Raw genomic sequence first — 18,527 nt, forward strand, 5'->3', positions numbered from 1 at the left:
AAAAAAAGAACTAGAAGAGATTTGTTGTTCCAGGTACTTTTCTAATTTCTGGCTTGTTTTGTATTTGGAAATGTCCATTGTATTTTGTTGTTAAGTTCAGAATTTATTTTAAACTGTTTGAAAAGAAAAAAAACTGTTCTGGAATAAGAATAATGAGATTTGTATTCTAGTCCTTGGTCAGCTATCAACTACCCATAACTATGAACTACCAGCTATGAAACCTACGGAAAGTCACTAACTCTCTCTGGTGTAAGTTCAGTAGATGACAAAAAATGAGATATAGCCATTGGGAAATTAATGCACATTATATACACTGATGAAAGAAAAGTATCTAAAATCAACCCTGTCAGATAACATTTAGGAAATTGTGCTCATAGAGTTATACTATAGACCACCTACTTGAAGCCTTTAAATTTACAAATGACACGTGAACCCCACTGAAGTAAAGTGAATTGCCCAAGATCACACAATTAATAAGTAGAAAAGATGGGACTATAATCCAGGACTTCTGGTTTGTTAGACTAATTAGATTAATGATTAAATTAATTCTGTGTTATTGTAAAAGAGATAAATGATTAGAACACAAAGGTAAATTTCAGCTCATAAAGAACCTTTCAACAATTAGAGCTGAGCAAAATTGGAATAGGCAATATTTATAAGTAGTGAGCTTCCCCATCACTAAAAGTATTCAAAAGCAGAAGATGGATGACTCCCTATTATTGATAATTTTAGAGTAGAGAGTAAAGGGGATCACTAGAAGGGATTGAAGAATGGGATAGACAAACTCTAATTTCTTTCAAACTTTATGATACCATGAAAATATTCAAGTATTTCCTACATGTTTGCTTCAAAGATAGCCCACTGTTTCCATACTTGTGCAAGCCCCCAAGAGTTAGAGAAACGAAATACAGAATCATAGATTGTCTGAGTTGGAAGGAACTTTAGCAGCTATCTAGTCTAACTTATACCTGACCAAAAATGTTCATTAGTTCTTTCCTTGAAAGCCTTCAGTGAAAGGGGGATCCCACTGCCTCCCAAAGTAGCCAATTTCATTTTGGGATAGCTCCAAATGTTAGGAAGTCTTTTCTTCCATAAATACTATATTTGCCTCCTCTATTTCTACTCATTGCTTTTCATTCTGTCTTCCTGGGCCAAGCAGAACAAGACCAATTCCTCTTCCATAAAATACCCTTTTAAACACTTGAAAACAACTATCATGTACCCTACTGAGCTTTCTCTTCTCTAGGCAAGGTATGCCTATTTCCTTCAACCATCTTCATATGGCATGATCGTGAACCCCTTCCCATTCTGGTTGTACAACAACACATCAATAAAAAAAATAGTTCACTTAGAATCTGCTCTACTTTAGGGACTTCTTTCCTTCTTTTCAATGACAACATTTTTATTTCTAAGATTATAGGATAATCTACTCAATTGCTCATTACAAACCATTCCTCACATTCCACTTCATATTTGCACGGAGAGCTATACTTACCATCCATTGATCATGAGACAATGCAAAGGATAAGTAGCCTTCATTAGGTCCGCTCATTTCAATCAGTACTGAATGATTCTCCCTCTCAAAGGAGAGAAAGAAGCAATGGTATTCATTCCCTGGATCACAGTTCACAGGATTCCTGATACAGAACTTTTTTTTCCCACAATCCAAGGCACTGAACTAGACAAATAGAAAAAAAAAATTTTAATGATCAGAAAAGCAGGTCACTGACTGACAGTAACATAACAGACCTTCCATTGAAATGGCAGTTTTCAGAAGAATGAATCTTTCTAACAAAGAACCACCAGATAAGAGAATGAAGATGCATCCAGATTGACTAACCTAAATGAGGAATACTCAACATGATAGGCTGTGAACTTTTAGCCCACAATTAATTTTAATGAAATCCTTTCAAATTACAACTGAAACTGGTGTGCAATTATGTCAATGTTATAAAGTCCTCTTCAATCCACAAAATACCTATTTAACATTGCTCAGGAGCAAAGTCTCTAATAAACTCCAATACCTCCTTTGTGAAATTCTGAAGGCATGTTTAAGACCATTTTTTTTGTCCTTACCTTAATAAGGTTCACTGTTTTACAGGGATGAACTAAGAAAAAACTCCAGTGAACATCTATAACTTGTAAGGTCCACAATCATGGAATTTAAATGCAATATAAAAATGCTGCAGTCTGAAATAACCATGATGAAAAACATTCAGTTAGTTGGAAACCTATTTTTAAATGATGAATGGGACAGAATGATTATAAAGAAAAAAATATTTCATCAGAATGCCTTAAATGTATAAGCTAAGTCTGATGAGGTCTGTTGTCAATGGCCTTGTTAATGTTTTTTTTAAAAGAAAAGACACCAGATCAGTCATACTTTAATACTATGAGGATCCAAAATTTTGTACGTTCCTCCACCACTACATATTCAAACCTCTCTATAACTTAGTTGCTAGTGCTACCAAGAGGTACTGTGGCCAAAAATCACTTTCTAGTCATTCCCTTTGAAGTGATGTGGCACTGAGCTCCTCTGAATTTAGGTAGGCTGGTATTCAGACAACATATTTAGAGTCTATAACTACTCATACCCAAAACATTTCTAGCCTAGCCCCAGGTCAGCTGCAAATAGAATTTATTTATTAAAAGAAAATTATGGAATCCAAAGGGTCCTAGACTAAGAGTTAGGAAACATATATCGATTTCTAGCATTTTGTTCAGTTTAGAGGTCTACATCTTAGGAAGGATATTGGACATCTGAAGACTGTCTGGAGGAAAGTGAATCAGGATGCTGAAGGGACTATTTGGGGCTTAGCTCAGAGAAAAGACAGAATGAGGATATAATCAGAAGTCATTTCCAAATATTTGAAGGGTTATACTCCTTATTGTCAATGGAAAATCCATTATCTAGACATCTACTGTAGCTGTCTTTCAAAAGCAGAGGAGTTGATTTCTTCATTTGCCCTAATGATAATTCCATCCTTCAAAAAGTAAAGGCATGACTCTCACCAACCAAAAATTACCTTTCATAAGGTGAAAATAATGGGAATTTTGTGGGAAAATAATCACTCTCTCCTAGAGTTTGGAAAGGCAGATTTTAAAAAGTTTAGAGGACAAACAAATAGAATACCATAGACTAAAATTCTAGAGGTGAAGTCAATGACGTCTTTGACATTTCCTCAGGTCAGATGATGGCAGTGTCTACATCAGAAGTTGAGGACAACTAGATGCAGATTCATCCTGCTCAAGGGAATTTCTTGAGCATCCCAAAAATAGAAAAAACAAAAAGGACTCCCAGCCATCAGGACCTGTAGGTTCTCTGCTACATGTTCTCTATAAGCTTGAGCGTATATACTTGTGGGTCAGTACATCATAGACCTTTTGCGGGGGGAGATGGGTAAGGAAGATGTTTCATAGCAACTCTTCTTATGTTCCACCTTTGTATATGCCTTTGTCTAAAACCTACTTAAAGCTAGCTCACCAAATGATTATCAACTGATAATCTTGGGAGGAAATCACACCAGAAGGGGGCCAAAGTCAATGGTGTTAATTACCCCTAACCTCTCAAGAGTATGCCTAGAACACTGTGAGGCAAGGGAGATGTAGCCAAGTGCTGGAGACCTCATTAATCTGGGACAGTAGGATGTTAAGAACTTATACGGGCATTAAAGGATAGGATGACTGTTTCAAATGGATCAGATGATTTTTTTTTTAATTACAACATCAGATTGGTAGATCCAATGAACTACTTGTTCTTGATCTACTTCTGCTTTTTTCTACCAAGAATGACCTTTGCACTGGAAATGACACATATGGCTAACAGGGAATTGATATCCAAGATAAGCAAGGCTATAATAAGAAAGTAATAATACCTCAAGGAATTCACATCATTTAGTCCAAATGAACTGTCCCCAAGCACCGAAAGAACTTGGTTGTTTGGTCAGCTTCATTTACCTAACTACAGTCACAAGTACATCAATCATTTTCTTGAGTAAAAATACAAACTACTATTTCAGAATCTCTCTGAATGGTGTCATTATGTTTTCAAATAAAGTACCTGGAATTTTCTGCACTTTATTTTGTAAGTCCTAACATTCCTTGATATTTTCTTTGTCTTTTCAAATTTTCCTTACAATGTCAATTTAAAAAAAACCACTACCATAAACCAGTATTTCTACTTCATTATCTTCTTTCTTCTTCATACTGGTCAGCTACATAAACACAATTATCAGATTTTTTTTACATTGAATTTCCCAGAGAATACAATTTACCAAAGTCAAAGACAGAAACAAAAGTTCAATATATAATAAAATATGATACCCCTTCAAAATGCCAAGAATTTACAATAACATAGGTGGCCACCGATTATGGAAAAGCTGAATAAACAGTGATATATAAGTTAATAGATTATTGTGTGATAGGAAATGACAACTATGAAAAGTCCAGAGAAACCTAGAAAGATTTTGCTCATTTGTGACCCAGGCCAGTGATAGTGGTGACCATCCTTTCCTCCATTTCCCCTTTCTCTCAGAAGATTTAATTTGTCATACCCTGTTACAACAAATAGCATATTTTTAGTCTAGAGGCAATATAATGTCTCCTCGGGTACATATGGTTTCAACCTCTGCTGCTTTATGAAGTTTATATTAAATGAAAAGTTAGAAATACAATCACAATTACTCAGAGAACCTAGTTAAGAAAATCTTAACATTTTTGGAAGTGTTTTGACTCTTTGCTTTAAGTTCATTTTATTCATAAAATAACCTAACCAACCTCTGGACTTTTTATACTTGAGGCAAAAATGTTTACCGGCATACCACTGATATTATGTTCCATTATATCTATTCATAGACAAACTTGGGGAGGGGCAAGTTAAGGAAAAAGCAAATCTCTTTTTCAACATTCTCTCAGTCCTTGAAAAGATGGCTAGACTGGTCACTTCAGACCGAGTCTTCTGCTCTAAGATACCTGTAGGACCAACAGTTCATTCTCTTTCTCCTTTCCCAGATTACCCCTGTGTCACTGATTCACCTGTCTTCATTATTCAGTCTCCTTTCTGTCTCTAGCTCTCCAACTTTCTCTGTCACCAGTTCTCTTCACATTTCTCTCAGTGGCTTACCTGGAACTGCTCTCTCCTAGCTCACCACTTGAATCCTAGAATCTGAACTGGTTTGTTGTTTTATACAAGCCCCACAAGTGTGTCTCCTCTATCTTCCCAATATGACAGTCTTCCTTTGTAGCATCACTTCACTTCATCCAAAAGTCCTCACTCCTTCCAAATCACTGAAGGAATTTTTTTTGCATATAATCAAAATGTTTCTGATTGAGTAATTCAATAGAAGTTCCCAGATCTTGTACTCACCTAGTTCTTACTTTGTGTATTTAGTAGAGAAGTGTAGGATCTCTACAATTACTGTAGCAGAGGTACGGAATACTTTTATACAGTAATGCAGAATGAATATGCAGGACCAGACAAATAAGAAATATAATGACTATAACAACGTAAAAGAAAAAATTACTCTAAGGAAGCCTAACTCTGGATAACTAAAACACCATTAATGGTCCCAGGGAACACAGAATAAAACATACCTCCCTTCTTCCTCCACTGTGGAAGGAATCTGTAAGGGCTGATCATTACACATATTTTTAGATGAGATCACTACAGGCTATTTTCTTTACTTTTTGTTATAAGGGAAGATTCAGTTCTGGGAAATGAGAAGGGTCACAAGGGGAATAATAGCCTGAAATGACAATGATTAAAAACAAAAGGCATAAAAAAGCTTTTTTAAAATGATGCTACTTACCGATTTTTTTAGATTAGTGATAGGACTTGATGTTGGTGAAGACACTGTTGTAGTTTGGGATATTGTGAAAGGATGTCCATTTGATGGGGAAAGAATAGGGCCAGGAATCTTTACCCAGTAGATTTTGTACTTCTCAACAACAGTGGCTCTGAAATATCATATTCATAGTCAGAATAGACTAAAGACTGGCTATGCCTTAGTGATCAAATAACAATTTTAAGAAGCACCTATCAGAATAGACAAGGCATGGGCAGGCATGCATAGTATGCAGTTACTAATACCACTGGGAATGACAGAAAAATCTTAGAGCTCCCTAACACTGTCTCTCCCCATCAGATGAATGACTACCTTCTTTCTTCTTTTTATATCTTCTTCCTTGCTATCTTTGTTCTCCTATCCCTCAGCAGTACTTAAACTTTTGGCAACTTGGGGCTAAAATCCACTAGGAAATGTCCCAATCCCTGGGAGCCTGAGATTTGAGCTATTTACTTTATACTAAGTATATTATTTCTCCATGGAATGTGTACTACAAATTCATACAAGTAGGAAATTAGCTACCTGAAAGCAACTGCCAGTCCTGCCTATGGTCACAAGCCCTTTCACACATTCTCAAAATCTACAGGTAAGTGCCATTATAGATTGTGAGTTGTAGGGTAGGGGGACTGAGAGATTCAGTTCATAGCTTTTTGGCTATTTACTGCCTCTTGTAAAAGGGAGGAGGAGAGGGGAGATCACAGGTGATTGATTTTATACAAATTATATGTCTGCCTAATGGAATATTAATGTGCCACAAGAAATGATTAAATAGATTTTTTAGAGAAATTTGGGAAGACTTGTACGAACAGTTGCAGTGAAGTGAGCAGAATGAGAAAATTTTATATAATGACAACATTAAAAAGAAAAAGAACTTCGAAAAAACCTGAGGACCCCAATCAATACAATAACCAACTATAATTCTTGAGGACTAATGATGAAGTCTGCTACCACCCTCTTGACAAAGAGTTGATGGACCCAAGATGCAGAATAAGATACATTTTTTGACACAACCAATGTAAGACGTTGTTTTGCTTGACTGTGTACATTTCTACAATTGCTTTTTTTTATTTTCCAATGGGGGGCCAGGGAAGGAGATTAGAGGGTGGAAGAAAGGAAAAATGAAAGTAAAGAAGGAAGGAAGGGAAAGAGGAAGGACAGAAAGTATTAGATAAAAGGAAAGAAGAACAGAAAGTAACAGAGATAAGCAGGACAACTTTCAAAGGTATAGGATGAATGTTTTATATTTTAAAATAAAAGCAAGCTGTACATCCTAACGATCTGCAGTTTTGTGTACAATTCTCTCATTCCATTCTACTACATATATGAAAATGTCCCTCTTATTTAATGTTTCTTAAGAATAAAAATTTTTAGAAAAAAATTATACAATTCTACAAAAAGTCTATTCCATACATCACGTTTTCAGAAAGTTATTTGATACCTTTGGAAAGCATCCAGAGAAGGGCAAACAGGATGATAAAAAGTCTTGAGATCAAGTCACATAAGAAATTCTTGAAGGAATGGGAATGTTTCATGGTGGTAAGGAAGGTTGGAGAAGAATAATAGCCATCTTCATGTAAGTGAAGGGCTGTCATACAGAATGGGAACTAGACTTATTGTACTTCACCCCTAACAGAAGAACCAGGATCAAAGCAAAAACTGTGATAAAGTAGATTTGGGGGTTATATAAGGAAAATTTTCCTGATAAAGCCTGTCCAAAAAGAGAAATACTGCCTTGGGAGGTAGTAAGTTCCCTCTCATTTTAGTTCTTCCTTCAGGGAAAAGCTGAATGACCATCTGTATAGGATATTGTTCAGGAGATTCTCCATCAGGTACAGATGCAACTAGAAGCCTCTGATGTCCCTTTCACATCTGAGGTTCTACGAAAAATTAGTGGTTAATTTGTGTTCTCTTAAATTAATACAGACAATAATAATACATCTGTTTAGGTTTTTTAAGTCCCTAAACTACATGGATTGGGTTCTCTGATGATAAATTTCATTGGTGTAAGAATCAGCTACATCCTAATTAGTGAAAATAATGAATCCCACAGAGTAATCACATTGTTCACATTTGCACTAATGTTTCCATTGGGCTGGAACCAATTACCATATTTTACATAATTATAACTTCTAATAGAATTAGAATACATCCGACAATGTTGTTATTTATACTATTTGGGACCTAACCATAATCTAATAATAGGGTTTCAAAGGCAAGAGCATTGTTAATGCACTAAGATTTTGCCATCAATGCTAACATCCTGCAAAGAGTACACATGAAGGACCTTATCAAAAGTCATCAATTCTTTTACTTACAGAAACTGCACAGAGTGATTAGCAGTGTTTGGTGCACTCCAATAGACCTGTATTTGGGTTTTTTTTGATGGACTTGTATGACTGACAGCTGAACCCTAGAAGATAAGACAAGGATCCAATGACTCAGGAGGACTGAAAGAGCTGTTACATTACACATTGCATGAATGCACAACACATTCTCATGCACCCAAATTTAGAATAAGGGGCCCACTTAGGAAACAGTTGTTGATTGATTGAAAGCAGTCTCATCACTACCCTTTGAGAACATACCATCAGCTACAGAAATGTGAGAATTAGAGAAAGTAGAACCCACAAGATGTAAGACTACATAAATCTTCACATTTTACCATGATTCGAGAATATTTTCTAAAAAACAAATGTTTTTTAAATAAATTGATTTTATATAATAAAATAATTTAAATAAAATAATTTTCACATTAAAAAACTGTAAAGAGCAAATATTAGAAAAGCCTGGAGATAGGAATATGTCTCAGTAAAAAAGCAATAAGATGAAAAAGATGAATATTTTCTACAGTTTTGTTAATTAGTGAAAAATGGGGAGGAGGGGCCCAAGGAGGGAAACAGCTTAACATTTGGTCAGGTCCATATGTCTGAGTTCATCTTGAATGGGACCATGAACTTAAATTAAATAGCTGGACTTTTTCTTGCTTTACCTTGTGTATCAGCAAGGACCCCAGCAGATATAGGAGGGCCTCCTGTACACGTTCTTAGATCTGTTTTTCTAAAAGGAAGGCAACTTTTGAGGGGTCAACAATCTACTGTAATCAAGCACATATATCATTCACCTAGTTCAGGGGGAAAAGTCAGCACCCTGAACTTCAGAGAAAATAGAGAGAAATAAAGACCAACAGACAAGGCTTCCAACCATCTGACCATAAGCAATATATACATCACAGATCAACAGGCAGATTCAACTGTCTGACCATTATATATATATATATATATATATATATATATATATATATATATATATATATATATATATATATATATATATATATATATATATACACATAGTTACCACAGAGAGAAGCACCAACATCTGGGTTTTCAAAACCAGGGGGCTCCTTAGAGGCTACCCAGAGTCTCATCTGATCAAACAAACACTTCCAATGAGTAAGCCCCAAAATAAAATCTCACCTCAGAGTATATATACACTTTTCAGAGCCAGAGAGCATCACAATCCTTGAGAATCAGTGCCTCATTAGAAATTAACAAAAAGTATGGGCCTTCCTACAAAACAAATCTCCCCTAATCAAACTTCCTTTAATGGGAAGGCCCATTAATGGGTGGGGAAGATCTTTAACTTTCATTAACCTAATTAACATTACACCTTATGACTTCCAATATTCAAATATTATAAGAATTATTGAAAAATACAACGGCACCCTTTGAAAATACAGTAACATCTCCTTGGGAGGGAGCATGGTACTTTGGAAAGTGCACTCTCTCTAGAGACAGAGGACCTGACTCAAATACTAACTCTGACACTTGCTAATAGCGTGACCAGGGGCAAAACACTCAACCTCCCTGAGATTCAGTTTTCTCATTTGTAACATGAGAGGCTTGGACTGGAAGACTTTTTTTTTTCCAATTCTTTTTATGTAATAATTTATTCATTCATTTTTAGTTTACGACATTCAGTTCCACAAGCTTTTGAGTTCCAAAACTTTTCCCCCTCTCTCCCCTTTCCCCTACTCCCCTCCCCAAGACAGCATGAAATCTAATATAGGCTCTCTCTACATATATAATATACTTTCACATTAAATATATGTTCACAAATATATGACATTAGTCATGTTCCAAACAAGAATTAGTACCAATGGAATAGACCATGAGAAAGAAGAAACAAAACAAAAATGAGTAAATACTATGCTTCAGTCTGCATTCAGGCTCCATAATTCTTTCTCTGGACCTGGATAGTATTTTCCATCATGAGTCTTTTGGAGTTGTCTTAGAACTTTGCATTGCTGAGAAGAGCCAACTCTATCAAAGTTGGTCATTGCACAGCTCTTACTGTGTAGAAAGTTCTCCTGGTTCTGCTCACTTCAGTTCATATATGTGTTTCCAGGTTGTTCTGAAGTCTGCCTGCTCATCATTTCTTATAGTGTAATAGTGTTCCATCACATTCGTATACCACAACTTGTTCAGCCATTCCCTAATTGATGGACATTTCCTCAATTTCCAATTCTTTGCAGCCACAAAAAGAGCTCCTATAAATATTTTTGTACATGTGGGTCCTTTTCCTATTTGTATGATCTCTTTGGGATACAGCCCTAGAAGTGGTATTGCTGGATTAGAAGACTTTTAAGGTTTGTTCTAGCTCTAAATCTATGATCCTAAGATTCTTTCCTGATTCTTTCAGTGCTCATGCTCTCTCCTCCCTTCTCCCTTTGCATTTATTTTATTTGTGCACATAAGGGGAGGGGGTTAGGCAGATGGTTTATGTGTATATATTTACATATATATTTTTTTTAGTTTAACTATATACAAGTTGTTTCCCACAAATAAAAGATAAGTACCTTATGAGTCAAAGCTATTACATTTTTTAATGTACATATATCCCCAACATTTATCACAAAGCCTGACTCTTAGGCGTTTAATAAATGCTTGTCAAATGAATGAATATTTAACAAGAAAATTTTTCCATTCTTCTCCTGCAAAATTAATAAAGGGGCATCCTACCCTTAATAGATACCATTGGCATGGCACATGCTCATTTGGAACATTAAAGAAGAAACTAGTCTTTCTCCTTGCCTCACATACAGCTAATAGCCAACTTTGATAAGATAAGAGAATCACAGGCTCAGAGCTAGAAGAGATTTTAGAGAGCATCAAGTTCAAACCCTCAATGCACAGATAAGGAAACTGAGGGTCAGAAAATTTAAGTAACACAGAAAACTTAAGTGAAACAGCTAGAAAATAATAGAGTTAGAATTTCAACCCAGGTCTTCCTAACCTCAAGTCTAGCACTCTACCCACTAGACCAAGGTTGGAAAACTTGAGGCTATATATGGCCTTCTAGGTCTTCAGGTGTGGCCTTTTGACTGAGTCCAGGTTTTACAGAATGAATCCTTTTATTAAGGCGATTTGTTCTGTGAAGCTTAGTCAGTCAAAGGGCTTCAAAGGTCACAGGTTCCCCATCCCTACACTAGACCATGATGCTTCAATAAAATTTAAACTAAATCCCAATGGAATTAGTTTCATATTCCTCCAAGCTACCAATGAATCACTATTAGGGCTTGGATGAGTATGTGCACATTTGGGAAACAGATATAACTGCAGAAATGATCTGATTCCAAGATGGCTTACGTGATACTAAAAATTAGAAAAGGCTAATCATCCTACAATATGACACAAACATACATTGGCTTCAGGACACATGTTTTCTTGCAACAACCACCACCAAGAAATGTAAACAGGGAGGACAAAGGCAACCAATGAATGACTATTTCTGACACCCACTCATACCTCTTTGTGATCACAAGTCAGAAGCTGAGACACCTCCTTGTCAATCAGAGTAAAGGAGCCAATGCGACTGCTATCCAAATTCTCAGCATTGCGGGCTTCTATGAGGAATCCTTTAAACTGTGGCCCAGACAGAGTAACTAAATGACAGATAGACAACAAAGTGAAGACAATTAGAAGACCCCACTACAGTGAAAGAAGGTCGAATTTGAAGTCAGAGGAATTACTGGCTGCTGCTTACAACCTATGTGACACTGGGCCACAACCTTTCTGGGCCTCAGTTTCCTCAGCTATAAAATGAGAGTGTTGGTCTAGACAATCTGTGTGATCTCTTCTGGTTCTAAATCTATGATCCTATAAACTTTGAAAATGACAGTGTTTTAGAAGAACCATTTTTTTATCCAGTCCCAACATTAGTCAATTTCAGAATTTTCACAGACTCTCCAATCTAGAAGGGACCTCAGGGGTTATCTAGTCCAACTCACACCTAAGAAATGAATCCCTTCTGCCCCCACAACATTTTCAACAAATATTCAAGAACCCTTTGCCAGAGCACCTTTGCAATCAACCTCTGGAGAGTAGGTCTAGTAATGGTACCCTTGAGTACACACAGTTTAAAAACTTTGGGGGCATGTATCATTCCACATTGTTTTCTATAACTGCTGGACCAATTCACAGTGCCTTAGTACACCTGTTTTCCCATAGTCTCTCTAGCATTTGTCATTTTCCTTTTTGTATGAACTTTTCCCATCTGGTGGGTGTGAAATGGAACCTCAGAGTTCTTTTAATTTGCATTTTTCTAATTATTAGTGATTTAAAGCATTTTCACATGGCTATTAGCTTAAGTATCTTTCTCAGAAAATTACCTATTCATATCCTTGGACCATTTATCAATTGGAGAATGGCTCTTATATTTATAAATTGGAATCTGTTTTCTTTACATCTTACAAATGAGACCTTTATCAGAGAGACTTGCTGCAAATATTTTTCCCCATTTACCTACTTCTCTTCTTATTTCAGCTAACCTGGTTTTGTGTGTGCAAAAACTTATTATCTTTAATCAAAATTGTGCATTTTACTTTCTGTAATCTTCATTATCCCTCATTTGACCATGAACTATTTCTTATCCATAATTTCTTCCTTGCTCCTCCAATTTATTTATGATGTCACCCTTTATGTCTAAGTCATATACTCATTTGGAGTTTATCTTGGAATAGTGTGAGATATTGGCCTATACCTACTTTCTACTAGGCTGCTTTAAGATTTTCTAAACAGCTTTTGTTAAATAGTGAGTTCTTTATCCAACAGATGGGATTTGGGGGTTGATCAAATGCTAGGCTACTGTGATCATTTGCTTCTGTATATTCAATACCTAAATTCTTTCACCGATCAACTCCATTTCTTAATCAATACCAAAATGCTTTGATGAATGTTGTTTTGTAGTACAGTTTAAGATTTTGTACGGATAGGTCCCCTTTCTTCCTATTTTCTTGTTCATAAATTTCCTTGAGATTTTCTACCTTTTGTTGCTCCAGATGAAATTTGTGATTAATTTTCCTCCCTCTATAAAGTAATCCTTTGGTAGTTTGAATGAAATGACACTGAATAAATGAATTGATTTTGATAGTACTGTTACTTTTGTTATATTGGGTTGGTCTACCTGGTCTATTGGTTGATCTATTAATTAACTAACATCAATTATTTAGCTCTGATTTTGTGTAAAAAGGGTTTTGTGGTTATATTCATTAAGTTCCTGTGTGTATCAATAGGTATTTTATATATTCTATAGTTTTTTTAAGTGAAATCTTTCTATTTGTTACTGATAGATTTTTTTTTGACGATAGAAATGCCAATGATTTATGTGTTTATTTTACATCAGTAATGCTGTCAAAGTTATTTATTTTACATCAGTAATCCTGTCAAAGTTATTGTTTCAATTAAAGTTACTAAAGATTAATTGATTCTCTAGGGTTCTATAAGTAACTCATCATATCAGCAGAGTAATAATTTTGTTTCCTCTTTACCCCTGTTTATTCCTTCAATTTCTTTTTATTTTCTTATCACTATAGTTAACATTTTTACCTCTACATGAAATAGTAATAATAATATTGGACATCATTGCTTTGTCTTTGATCTTACTGAAAAGGCCTCCTTTACCCCTACTACAGATAATGCCAGAACTTTTAGTTTTAAGTAGATATTACTTGTCATAGTAAGGAAAGATCCATTTATTTCTATGCTTTCTAATGTTTTCAATAGGAATAGATGATGTCAGCTTTTGCTGAATCTATTGACATAATTATTTGTTTTTGGTTGTTTTTGTTATTAGCATGGTCAATTGGGTTTACAGTTTTCCTAGTATTGAACCAACCCTAAATTCCTACCTTCAACCAATATTCCAACATCACTCACTATTGAAGCAACCTTCTATATAATTCCAATCTGGTCACAGTGTGTAATCTTTGTAGTATGTTGCTGATATTTTATCTAAAGATTTCTGCATGAACATTCACTAACTATATTGGTCTATAGCTTTCTTTCTCTGGTTTTACTATCCTTGGTTTAGCTGTCAAGGTCATATAGAAGGATAAAATGGATAAATGGATGGATGGAAGAGAATAAGACAAACAGATATAGATAAATAGGCACACACACAAATATGGTGTCCTACATTGGGGGTCACATTATTAAAAATAATATAAATGTCTAGAGTAGTTACAAGATTTGGAGAATATAAATATATATGTGGAAATGTCCATCCCTGGTTAAAAAGAAAAGATTAATGAAATAACACGGTATAGCAAATCAAAACACAAACAGGGTATCTCAGCAAATTACCTGTGATAGTATCTCCTGGAATGAATCTGGTCTGATTCAGTGTGATTTTGTGAATAGGATCGGACTGTGGAGTATAGCCATGGCAAGGAACCATTGTGTGACAGGCCTCAGATACTTTTCCATTTGCATAATTAGCCACAGGATTAATCAGTTGTAGAAGCACCCAAATGCCAAGAGTAAACTCAGGACCCATCATCCTAAATAGGCAACAAAGAAATAAATTGCATTTTTAGATCTAGTAGGTTAGGTTTTGATAGAAATAACATAGTTTAATGTTGCAAAACAGTCTTTAAGACATCGACTTGTTTTTACTCCCAATATATCATGTTCTCACCTTCTTGCATCTAATTAGAAAATGAATTGAATTTGCCATAATCAAAGTATATTTTCAACCTATTTCCTTTACCCCTTCCCCGATGAAGTTGGGGAACTTAAGATTAAAAAATAGTTATTTCAAGTAAACTTTAGCGTATCTCTTTAAAACAGCCAAACTTTCTGAACACCTTCCCCACTCCCTTTCCAATGAGGTAATACATTTTGAGGTTGCATTCTGGCCTCTTGTTTAATAACAAAAAATTCATTAGGTAAATTAATTTCTTTCAACTTCGTTAAACTTATGTCTTAAGCTCCATTAGAGGTTCATTCCAGGTGTCTCCTCCCAGTACCACAGTTGTTAGCTATTCTCTCCCTACTCAAATGGTATGCATTTATCTGTTTAAATGTACTATACACCTACCCACCCACACTGCCCTAGTAGACTGTAAGCTTTTTGTATCCCTGGCACCATACCTGGCACACAATAAGTGCTTAATGCACTGAATTCTTCACATTAAGTACTAGTTCAGAATATCTTTTAGAACTAGATATTCCAATGAAATAAAATCCTTAACTGTTTACATAGGGTCTTGAGAATCCTGGGATTCAAGATATCATTAAGAATATCTAAAGGAAACTCTAGGATGGCTCCTCTCTCTCTTCTCACTACACATTATTCAGTAAAGGAATGTGATGTACAGCAAGAAAGTAGATCGGTAGAATGCTGAACCTGGAGTCAGGGAGATCTGAGTTCAAATAATTAAAAGAATTAAAACATAACAGCTGTTCTCTATTTAGGAGAGGCAGAAGGGTCACTCTTCTACCCAGTTCCCCTAAAGAAAGGGAAGCCTGAAGCTACTGCTGGATTTACAAGCAATCAGCTAATTAATTTACAAGCACTGGTTAAGTGGCTACCACATGGCATGCACTGTGCTAGCCATGAATGAAATTGCCCTTGCCCTAGAAGAACTTACATTCCATGCGAGAGGTAACAAGTACCTACCTATGGATATACTAAATAGATAACAAGACAATTTTTAGAGGATGGCACTAGCAGTTGGAGGAATTAGGAAAAAAAATTTCATGTAGAAATAAAGGTTACACTTGAGCTGAGACTTGAAGGAAACTGGTTATTCTAAATGGTAGAGAGGAGAAAGGAAAGCGGTCCAGGCATAAGACATAACCACCGCAAAGACACAGATGTCTTAGAGACTATTTTGAAACATGGAACTATGTTATTCCTGTAAAAACCTAACCTACTAGACTTAACTTTCCATCATGCCTTCCTTCCCAGGAAACTCACTTTGGAGAAAATCTCATCGTCCTGTAAGATTGAATCTGCCAGGTTCTCACATTTTATCAGCACCCTCTGCTTGGGAATTCTCCATCATGCCAAGTCACACATCTTCTTCTTCCTCCCCTGCCTCCCACCTTTTTCAGCTTCCTTTTGTGTCTTGTCTTCCCCCATCAGATTGTAAGTTTCTTGATGGCAGGGAATGTCTTTCTTTTTATTTGCATTTGTATCTCCAGTGCTTGGCACAGTGACTGGTACGTAGAAGATCCTTACGAAATGTTTGTTAGCTGATTGGCAGAACTGGGAAATGGGCTGGCATTGTATGAGGGACGGTAGTAGGCCCAGTTTGGTTGGATGATGGTTTAGAGTTTAATAGGAAAAAAGTATGTTTAATAAAGTTGGGAAGGTAGGTTGGAACCAGATTGTGAAAGATTTTAAATGACAAAAAGAACAATTTATATTTTATATTAGAAGTATTGGGGAATGATTAGAATTTAATGAGTCAAATAAAGCAAGGTGTCTTTCTCAGAAATTAGGGAGATGAGAAAAAGCAGTGACCTAAATTATCAGACCCTCCCACCCCTTCTCATTGGGAAAAGATTAGAGCAAAGGGAAAAAGAAAAGGAAACAAAAATGGAAAGGCTAAGGAAATATAGGTGGGTCCTACTCACAATTTAACCGCTCTAATTCCCAATTTCAACAATGTGTGAACTGCAGCTAAACCAAGGAGTGTTGTAACTCAGTTGGAAAGGAAAAACAAGTTTGTAAATTTTGCAAAAAACTGTTAAGTTCTATCTTAGAATAAGAAGGTGGAGAAGAGAGTGCAAATATCTGAAAACTAAGTACCTGAGAAAATAATGGAAAACTATGAAGGGTAAACCAATACACTTGTGCTACCAAGCAACAACATAGAAATGCATAGAGGAATAGGGAACTAAGAAAGGGAAATGGATGAGGGGACATAAGAACTCTTTTAAACATGTGAGTACAAGATCCTGTCTTTATCTCTTTGTATTCAGTATCAAAGGCAATAAGGTCCCTCACATCCAGAATGGGGCAATAAGTCAGCCTGAAAAATCCTGCCTATATTAACATCAATTAAGAGGCAACTAGGACTCATTTTGCAGAGTGATTCAGTCAGATGACAAAAAATTGAATTGGAAATTTGCAGTTCTTAGAGACTCTCCTATAAGGAAAGTAGAAAAGATGAGACAAAGTAGAAAAAAAAATCTTAAAAGACCCACAAAACTGAGAAAATGTGATATTCACACCAGAAAGTATACCATGTTATCCAAAAATCTCTTATGTAATTAGAAATGTTTCTCTGGTTTCAGTATCAGAAGTCATCTTCTAAGTATCAGTTAGATATAAAAGATACACAGCAAAATCCATCTCAACTATAATACAAAAAAATAAAGGACATACTTCTATCTACAATTAAAGAAGATTCTCCTGAAAAAGCACTAGTCTTAGTGTCAGGAGAGACCTGGATTCAAGTCTCACTTTTAATATTTAACTAGCTGTGTACCCCCCACCCCACCCCAGGTCACAAACTCCAAGCTTCTCTTTCCTCCCCGCTAAAATAAGGATGAGAACCTGCCTCACAGAACTGTTGTATCAAAAGACATAATGAACAGCTTGCAAAGCTCTTTATAAATGGTACTATTGTTATCATATGAATCATAATAAATTTATTGTCATATGAATATTTGTGTGGGAACTTTCTGTGCTGACACAGATCACAACCAATCTATAACTTATAGTCTAAGGAAAGGGAGTTGCTTGATGTACTGAAGTTTCAAGATACACAGTGAACCAAGCTAAAATAAAAAACATGCATATAAACCAGAGTAGAAAGTAGGTCAAGGCAACCAGGGTTTTTGTCTTAGGTGTCTACATCTAAAAGAATATTGCTTCTTCCTACTGTGGTCCAGAGATTATAATTCTATACCTAGCCCTTCTCCCGGAAGCAAAGAGATGGCACTTTAGGAAGCACATTTCAGGAGCAGATGAGGGTATATGAGAGGACATTAATATGTCAACTGATGCTCCCAAGAATGAGTGCTTAATAATTAGCAATTCTTCAGCAATTTGTACATTGTCCCTCAAGTCAATAGTCAAAGATCTATATTTGCATCCATAACAAACCATCAACAACTTAATAGGTAAGTCTTTCATTCAACCCTTACATCCAATCAAACACTGAGTATCTGAAATATCAGTTCTTGAGTCTCTCTACCCTCAGCACCTCAATCTGGTTCCTTTTTAGCTCATAACTCTGTCCCAACACCAGCCTAATTAATATGCCTGATTCCACTCTCTTCCTCTCTGAACCATCTCACAAACCCACTACTAGTTCAATCATCCTAAATTATCCACTTTCATAACAACACGCTCCCACTGACCCCAAAACCACTTGTGACTTCCCATATG

At 35.8% G+C, this 18,527-nt stretch overlaps 1 protein-coding gene across 3 annotated transcripts in view; it reads right to left on the minus strand.

Moving 5' to 3' along the window:
- Window positions 1-18,527, minus strand: part of LOC140527285 (ferric-chelate reductase 1-like) — a 69,370-nt gene that overhangs the window by 35,324 nt on the left and 15,519 nt on the right. For all 3 annotated transcript variants that reach the window (XM_072644092.1, XM_072644093.1, XM_072644094.1), the window contains exons 2-6: window positions 14,486-14,682; window positions 11,651-11,787; window positions 8,159-8,253; window positions 5,808-5,955; window positions 1,496-1,678 (exon numbers count right to left, since the gene is read on the minus strand). In XM_072644092.1, the coding sequence (XP_072500193.1) occupies window positions 1,496-1,678; window positions 5,808-5,955; window positions 8,159-8,253; window positions 11,651-11,787; window positions 14,486-14,681 (759 nt within the window). In that variant the 5' untranslated portion in view covers window position 14,682. The remainder of the gene's footprint in view (window positions 1-1,495; window positions 1,679-5,807; window positions 5,956-8,158; window positions 8,254-11,650; window positions 11,788-14,485; window positions 14,683-18,527) is intronic.

The sequence above is a fragment of the Notamacropus eugenii genome, chromosome 2, assembly GCF_028372415.1.
Source record: "Notamacropus eugenii isolate mMacEug1 chromosome 2, mMacEug1.pri_v2, whole genome shotgun sequence".
NCBI classification, from domain to species: domain Eukaryota; kingdom Metazoa; phylum Chordata; class Mammalia; order Diprotodontia; family Macropodidae; genus Notamacropus; species Notamacropus eugenii.